Source organism: Lygodium microphyllum, chromosome 21, assembly GCF_053477565.2.
Source record: "Lygodium microphyllum isolate KBCC chromosome 21, Lygodium_microphyllum_v1.1.10, whole genome shotgun sequence".
NCBI classification, from domain to species: Eukaryota; Viridiplantae; Streptophyta; class Polypodiopsida; order Schizaeales; family Lygodiaceae; genus Lygodium; species Lygodium microphyllum.
Genome location: NC_141155.1, coordinates 83426217 through 83435324, shown reverse-complemented (window position 1 = coordinate 83435324; position 9108 = coordinate 83426217). Strand labels below are relative to the sequence as shown.

Below are 9108 nucleotides of genomic sequence, written 5' to 3'. Positions count from 1 at the left end.
GTGGCTCTGGTGACTCTTCATATTAGGCATACCTCTTGGGAGGGGTATCCATGACCAAGAGAGGATTATTGGGGATTATTGATTGTAATTCCAATGTACTATTGAGAGAGAATATGTGTAAGAGAGATTAAGTATGAAAGATAGTCATTTTCTATGCTTTAAAAAACATTGTATCTACATGAGAGATTGAGAGGAGACTACGAAGACATTGAAGATGAATACTATGTGATGAAATTCCATTCACAGTGGAGTAGTCTTTTTTGTTTTTGTGGTTCTTTGATGGATTCTAAGAAGAATATGAAGAATGAGATCAATTTTGTTAAAGAAAAAGTCATGGGAGATTCTTTCTATGATGCAGCATGAAGATTTGTTGTGCTCGGTGTTCTTTTTTCTATTGTGGTTATATACAGGATGAAAACAAGCTTATTAATGAATACAATACAGATTTTCTTGCAGTAAGATCCTTGTTTCCTTGGTGTTCTTTTGAGAGCTCCATGTATGCCATGATAACCACTCGTTTTGATATAGCATTTGTAGTGGGAGTTGTGGCATGCCATATGGCTACACTTTAGCAGAAGGCATTGTGATACCGTAAAGGATATCATGAGGTACCTTAATAGCACTACAGATATGTGCATATATTATGGTGGATAGGATACAAGAGTCATGGGGTACACTGACTCTAATTATGTAGGACATGCAGACAATAGGAAGTCCACCTCTGGCTATGTCTTCACCTTTGCTTGAGATGTCGTTTCTTGGATGTCTAGGATGCAAAAATGCATGGCCCTTTCCACTATAGAGGCTGAGTATGTTGTAGCTACTGAGGCTCGCAAGAAGTCTCTCTAGTTAGGCCATTTGGTGGTAGACCTTGGTATTACTAATGTGGTCCCTACATTGCATTTGGATTCTATGAGTGCTATTTAGTTGGCCAAGAATCCTATCCTCCGTACAAAGACAATGCACGTTGAGGTGTGTTACCACTTTATTAGAGAGATTGTTTAGGACAAGTCCATCAAGCTTCTCAATATCTCAACAATTGACCAAAATCTTACAGATTTACTCATTAAAAGTTTCCCAGTAGAGTGTTTTGTCTTTCTTAGAAAGTTGATGGGCATTGGATGAGATAACATATTTTCTCATCTTATTATACTTTTTGTACATTTGTAATTGTTACTTTTTTGTTGCTATCTTCTCACTACGGGCATATTTGCCTTTAAGTGGGGGATTTTTAAAGATAAAGGCACATGTGCCTAACCACTCATGCATTCATTATACTGATAGTACCTCCACACTTGTATACTACAGGTGTTGGACACCCATCACTATCACTTTATTATTTATTCTTTTAGTGACATTTGAATAAGGGAAGGCTGGTCACACATTGTGACTATTAGAGTTCCCACATCTTGTGTCTCTTACTGTTGCTCTCTTACTTCTTCCACCATAACTCTTGCTTCCATCACAAGCTTCCACTTGGGGCTTTCTCCCTTCAGAGTAAAGTAGTAACCCCTCAAGGAGCACATGTTGATTAAAAATACCATTGAAGGCCAATATAAAAGACCCATCAACATTGATGGCCCATGCACATTCAGCCTCTACTTCTTCTTCAACCACACCATTCGTGATTAGCAAGCACATCACCCATAGCTATAGCCATCATCCCATCTAGCATTGAAGTAGCCTCCTCTAATAGGATCTCTACAATTGCAACCATTCCTAGCAAACAATATCATGATGCAAGCTCCACCATGCTACCTTTGATTGTTGAGTGTAAAGGACCGAGACTTACTTAGGAGAGGGTAATATTAACCCTTAAAAGTGAAGAAAAAAGGATGTGAAGTCAAAGACAATGTTGAGTAAGGAAGCAATAAGTCAAGTGCCAAAAGTTAATTTAAAAATGGATCAATTTTTCAGGTGAATCAATGTATTATTTTAGACAGTGTTGCAAATGTGAGAATGTTATCATCTTTCATAACATTATATGAGAGCCAAACTCACTTCAATACAAGTTGTAACATCTCTTAGAGATATATTAGTAGATCCACAATAGATGTGAAGGATTTACATGAAATTTCTATTTGATTTGGATTATATACAATTAGCCTAAGATGTATGCAGAAACACAGAAGGACCAGTCAAAAGGCTAAGCAGTGGGTCTTGACTTTGCCATTTTCTGAGATCAAGGTTTCTTCATTACTTTCTTTTCCATTGCTACTATTTTGAGAGAGAGACAGAGAGAGAGAGAGAGAGAGAACTTGAGAGATGGCATGGCATCTCTGCAGGTCGATCAATTGCAGGAGACTTAGTTATGCTTCCCTCAATCTCCAATCCGATTATGCAAGATACCTCTCCACCGGCGATGGCAACCTTCTTCCAGGCTATGCCACTAATGCCCCTGCATCGTCTGCAGAAGCCATACCTTCTGACGATTGTACAAGTGATCCTTTGCTGTCGCTGGATTATGACAGCAAAACACTCTACTCAGACATGACATCTAAGGAGCTTCTGCTCAGCCTGCTGAATCTGCATCTACTCGCTAATGATTCCCTCGTTGATGCTGGGATCAAGGTACTGAAATCCCCCGTCATGAAGCAATATCCTGCTTTGAGGCACCCCATCTTGGGGATCGCAAGCAAGACAGTGTATGCCCATTTCTGCGCAGGCGCAAATGCAGCCGAGGCCTCCAGCACCCTGCAGAGGATGTGGGACCTTGGCCTCAAGAGCATTCTGAACTACGGCCAGGAGGACGCCATGGATAATGCTGCGTGCGATCGTAACTTGGAATGCTTTCTCCAGACCATACAGCAAATACAGGAGCTTCCTCGTGAATTGGTAGGTTTGCGTCGTGCGTCTAAGAGAATGGAGTTGAATACCTGATGCATGCACGTTTCCAGCTGTTCCAGTTGAGGCTATTTGTTCTTGGGCCTACACTGATGTAGCCATGCTGCATAGTAAAGGTATCGTGCATATTGCAGGTAAGCTTCTTCTGTGTGAAAATTACAGCTGTTTGCCCTGTTCCTCTTCTAGAGCATGTCAGCATGCTTCTAAGATGGCAGCACAAGCATCACAAGTTTGCGCTTCCCTGGAAAGAAGATAGCCTCCCCTTACTGGCAGACGAAAGCTCAGATTGCTTGGTTCAAATGACCCCTGAGCCTTTGAGCACCATGGAAGAGGAGGAACTTTCGGTTGCTAAGAACAGGTTATGGATACTGATAAGAGCTTGTGAGGAGGCAGGCCTTCCATTGCTCGTGGATGCAGAGTACATGACTGTGCAACCAGCTATAGACTATCTCACAAATCTTGCTGTTTTGGAGTTCAACAGAAGGGGGCAGTCAGTGGTGTATGGCACGATTCAAGCATACATGAAGGATGCCTTCCCACGTCTCACACTTGCAAGTGATGAAGCTTTGAGGAGAGGGGTGCAGTTTGGGGTGAAGCTTGTTCGGGGAGCTTATTTAACACGAGAGAGAGCCCTTGCTGCATTCTTGTGTGTTGATTCACCAATACATTCTACTATACAGCAGACACACAATTGCTATGACACATGTGCAGCTTTCATGATGGAAAGGGCAGCTAGGGGGCAAGGTTATGTTCTTCTTGCCACACACAATTTTGATTCTGGTGAGATTGTATCACCTCTTTAGAAAGATTTGGGACTTGGGAGTGCTTTTCTTGTTTAATAATGTGTAGTGGCAAATTTGGTGTTTGTTCATGTGTTTGTATTGGGACCATATTTCAGGTGATTGTTGAGCTAATGGCACGCTTTTCCACATTGAGTCTAAGGCACACACCAGCACATATCCCAACACACCCAACATATGGGAGATGCCACGCATGAGCAGCAGCAGCAGGGATTGGTTGGAAAGTGATCAACACCAGAGGTTCAAACATGTGAGGAGATTTGTAGTGAATGGGCTGATATTCTGGGTATGCAACCCTGAGAATGACTCAACATAGGCTGATAGAAGTTTGTCACAGTACATGGCAAACAGCATACATTTTCCAACTCTTATTTATCACATTACATGATGAGAAGCTCATACATAACAGCCAACAACTGACCTGATAATGATTGAAGAGAATGGTAGAAGATGGGATCACTGGCAGAGAATACAGTGAAGAGCATAAAATGACATTCAGAAGTAGCATTGACAAATATTATTTTTCCAAATTGTTATGAGGTAGAAAGAAGATGACCACTCAAGCATGCATGTGCATTGAAGGCAATTTGTTCCTCAGTATACTGGCACTGCTATACCATATTCATGATGAATTCCTTGTTGGAACTGCTGAGAACCCTGCATGTTAGGATTTTTCTGCATAGTGTTATGTAGTGACAGCACAGAACAGCATAAAGATGCACATGCTTATGAAAATACAGTGTTAATGCATCTATGGGTGCAGTGATTAGCAGCATGCAGTGCTTGCTTCATTTTCCTTTTTATGTACTGACTTTCCCAGACTTGCTCCTTTTCTCTTGTCCAAGGTTTCAAAGCAATGGGCATTTGCTTTCTTGTTGTGATGGAGCAGGTAGGAAGGCAGCCACTAAGGCTAATGAGTTGGGCTTAAGGAACAAGAATCCAAGGCTCCAGTTTGGTCAGCTGAAGGGCATGGCTGACACAATGTCTCTTGCACTAGTTCAAGCTGGATTTCATGTGAACAAGTATGTTCCCTTCGGGCCTGTGGGCGAGGTTATACCTTATCTCATCAGGAGGGCTGAGGAAAACAGGGGTGTGCTTGGGAACACAGAGTCTGACCGCTTACATATCTGGTAATGATTATCTTTTCTATCTGTAATGATCTCTGTGGGTTAGCCTTTTGCTGATGATTTCCCTCTTAGTTTGATGTTATGTCTCATTATCTCTGAGTAATGTCACTTTTTGTTGATTAGTCAATTGTGAACTGCAGGCAAGAGCTCAAGCGGAGGTCTTTCTTCTGGGACAATTCAGCATGAAAGTCAAGAGCTTCACTGGCTCAGTCAGACTCTTGGACCTTTTTTCCTGCTCTCTCTTGCCAAGACTTGGATCCACATAATCTAAATGCCTGCTTTTGCAGTGTGCATACTCAATCTTCTTAAAGGCTAATGCCTCACATCTGATGCATCTTCTTCCACTTATGGTGCATGGTATGTATCTGCTAAACTTTGTTATTGTAATGGTATTGCCATTAAACAGCCAAGTTACTCAAACAATTGCACTGTGCATGATTGTTTGTTGACTGTATATACAAGTTTCTTGTTCATCAAGCCTAGTGCTCATATGAATAACCTTACCAAACTCATAAATATTGCGGCATGCATGTGATGCGTGAGCACTTGCATATGACTAATATCTTTTGTATGTTCATATCTTTCCTGGCACAAGCAAAAACGAGTTTCCTTAACATTGCAGTGTCTTGTTCAAAAGCCTCAAATGATGTGATAAATATCGGCCACACATAACATATTAGCACAGAGAGAGAGAGAGAGAGAGAGAGCAAAAAAGAAGTGTGATTCTTAGGTGGTAGTGATCGTCTTGAGTTGCTTTTACGGCACGTCTTACAATTCCAAGTTTTGAACCCTAGTGGATTCAGTATTGAAAACTGGAAACTCTACACTAACCATTCTGCCACCATGAAGGCAAGCATAATAGTAGTGCAAGGTTTCCTCCTTGTGTGAGAGTGTGAGAGAGCTCTACATAGAGATCCCAAGGTGTTTGAGACCAAAAGTGATGCAAGCAACTAGTGATTGACATTTTATATTATCAAAAACATTCCTTTTTTGTAGGAAACTTTAATATGCACTAGAAAAAAGGAGGTTAGAAAGGAAGCAACAACAATTGAATTTTATACATTGGTACAACTCCTAGTTGCATCTAAACTTTATGACAATTTATCTATAGTCACTAATGTACTTCATTGAGGCTTGAGCAACATTGTATACAAGGAGTATGTTACCGTTTAAAAGTCCAAATAATCAATAACATCAATATCATTCTAGTTGCAATTCTTCATTCAAAATAGCCAAGTTCATCATCCTCTTGATGGCTAAGTTTTTGGGATTGCTTATCAAATTTTACATTTAGCTCCTTGCAAGCTTTAGCTTATGTCAAAAAGTTTTGTCTCAAATCATTCAATTAAGAGTTTTGTTGTTGAAAACCTTAACATTCTTATTGATCCAAATAAACAAGAGGTAGAGAGATCTTACACAGTTCCAGAAATAAGAAGGCATACCATAGGATTCCTACCAAGAGGGCCTTGACACATTAATGGTAAACTATGCCTTGAGCATTTAATGCTTTTTTTAAACCCATGCCTTCACACAATAAACTAAGCCCCTATTGTATGCCAAACAAGGCTTCTATGTGTATGGAATTTTGAAATTCATTCAAATCTAGGAAACAATGGTAGTTATCGCATGTTTTTCATTGGGTGTATTGAAACTTTTATATTTGAAAGTATGTAAAGAGTAACATGTATGGGAGAACGCTAGTACTAGGTTGTCAAATGAGACCATCAAATATAAACTCTACCCCTTTTGGGCAAAGTTTATTGGAGGGGGTTTTTTTCAACAAAATATGGAAATTATGCCCTAAAGATTTATTCAAACATGCTCCTACTCCTATAAATTGGCTAAAGAAGCTACATGCAAAACCCTTTACCTATTCCACATTTGGCACATTTGTAAAATGTTTTGCATAGCTTCTACATTCATGGTAAACTCCAAATTTTGCTAGATGAGAAGCCCCTCCAAGGTCACTTCCTTCAAGTTGTGGAGAGGCCCAATGCGGTCATGGAGAAAGTCTAAGCCTACTTAATTAAAAGGAAAGTTGAAGAACGAGAATGCTAACTAAACAGAGTGTTTGTAGGCCTAGGGAGGGTGAAATGGGGTTTATTAGAGACACGAATATCTCTTTTGACTATAAACCAAGCATGCCAAAGACATTTAACCAGAGCACTTGCCTAGGGAGCATTTGGCTTTGGAGAGGACAACATTCATCACTAGACATTTTTTTGTGAATACTTTAGGTGAGTAAATTTAGGAAATATCAAGCTAGTCAACCAGTTAGAGAGGCAGAGGGTGGCAAGCAATGATGTAAGGAGGTGGTGGCTAGACATGGATGACTTGATTTATCAACAATTATAGCAAGTAATAACACAATTTACCACTGAATCTTGGACAATGCGAATTGGTCCTAAAATTGGTATCTCCTTGCAATATTTCTTTAAGTGGTATTGTAATTTGGATGAAATATACTCATTAGGGCCAAAAACGCTTCAAAAAAGGCACTTGTAAGAAAGCGATTAAGTTGCTAATTAGTTGAGGTTTAGGAAGAATGAAACCTCTAAATTTGGTTGTCCAGATGTGATTAATGAGAGAATATTTGGTTCATTGAAGAGGTCGGCCATTAATTGCCCTCATCTTTTAATCCAGGTTAGGGGTCATCTTTTTGGCCGTTTTTGTCTTGGGACTTGAGAGATTTTGTATTTTCGAGATTTTTGCACGAAAATCGCATTTGTTTGCTCCCGCATTTTCTTTCTACACACTATTCTCTTTCGCCATTCTTTTTGTTCCACTTGCTTCCTAGAGAGAGGAAGAGACCATTAAAAAATATGGCCAACTTGTGTGAGAGAGCAAAGAAAAGGAGACTAAATCTTACAAAGAAATATGTCTCTAGCATATTAGGCATCAATATCTGAGAGAATGAGGAAATAATCAAACTTTTGAAGGAAACCATGAATAAGAAAGATATTTTGAGGATCACCCGAAAATGCGGATTTGAGAGGTCCAACTCTCAAAGAGTTAGTCAAGGACTTAAAAGGCACGGTGAAAGCAAATGAAATTGTAGAGACGTGTGATACTGTGGGTATAAGTCGGAAAGGTTATCGTGCTATCTCTGGATTATGGTTTAAAAATCTTAGACGCAATAGGGTAACTGCATTTGGATTTGCCCCGAGCCCTTGCAGTTTCGACTGCAAGAATTGCCATGAATCGCAAGATTCCACATGTTTTTGGAGAGTACATTCACATCGAAGGGTTTATGTCCTATGAAAAACAAAAAAGAGAAAGTAATTTTTTATTACAATGCATTTAACAATATATGGGTTGATCTAAAAAAGGTGCAAATTGCAATGGTTCACATGTATAAAATCACAGTAGAAGAAAGTTACGGCGTTCTAAAGTTTGCCTTGAAGTTAGATGAAGCACAGATTCAAAAGGGACAGAAGATGGAAAGAGTTAGCATTTACCTCGTGAACATGGCATTGAACCACAGCAATGGTGAGGGCCAAGCTCCATTGCATAAGATCCAATTCGAGATGGAGATTTGGTGGATTGGTGCAGCCCATGTACCAACTGAAAATCATCAAACGTTGAAATGGCTGTTCAACCATACAGGTATTCCAAATATCATTAAGTCTCAAAGTGAAGGCGAAATGTTGGTAGTTGATGGGGCCATAAGTGCCAGCCGGCTTGCTGCAGCCATAAATTTTGGCTGACCTGATGATAATGAAGCTGGCAAAAGTCATCATCAAGCTCATCAAGACCGAAATCTACCATCTCTATCAAACCCACAAGCTACAGATGAGTGCTTGTAAGCACTAAGGCACATTGCTCAATCATTATTGCTGCTGGTACTTACAAAATCTGAATGTTTTTCATTAGAAAATTAAAACAATTGAGTACTTTACTTCATGTTGTAAGGCTATGTGTACAATTATAAACACATAGACCATCATACCCTAAACTTGTATTGCATATCTTGTACCCTAGTCAATGAAAGCAGAGGGATGAGTGTCATTATACTCTCCTTGGAATCATCAACAACAAGCATTGAAATCATAGACTGTCCTTGCCCAACACAAGGGTCATCCACTAAGCCATACCACAAGAAGGAGCCCAAAGTCCAGTTTAGGTTCACATCATTGAAGCCTAAAAAGACCATTAAACCTTGGAAGAAGACTGCACATAAGAAATGACCACCCAAGTCATATTTTGAAATATTACATATGTATGATTTTTAGCCTTTTTCCTCATTGCAACTTTGATATCAATTGTTTGATTTGCTCCTGCATTCAGTGGCAAGGCTGTAAGGGACTAGACATTGCCCTTATTCTAACAAGTGGTAA

General features: G+C 39.8%; 1 protein-coding gene across 2 annotated transcripts; it reads left to right on the top strand.

The window, feature by feature from the left end:
* The first annotated feature begins 2123 nt into the window (after positions 1-2123).
* Positions 2124-5380, top strand: LOC148018220 (proline dehydrogenase 2, mitochondrial-like). 2 transcript variants are annotated; one of them, XM_087661938.1, is made up of 4 exons: positions 2127-2835; positions 2979-3624; positions 4534-4774; positions 4912-5380. In XM_087661938.1, exons 1-4 carry the CDS (start codon positions 2266-2268, stop codon positions 4955-4957), a joined length of 1503 nt encoding a protein of 500 aa, XP_087518064.1. In that variant the 5' UTR covers positions 2127-2265; the 3' UTR covers positions 4958-5380. The 2 variants fall into 2 exon arrangements, with proteins under 2 accessions (XP_087518065.1, XP_087518064.1); XM_087661939.1 differs by lacking the exons at positions 4534-4774; positions 4912-5380 and adding an exon at positions 3743-4400 and having other exon boundaries at positions 2124-2835.
* Positions 5381-9108: the final 3728 nt, after the last annotated feature.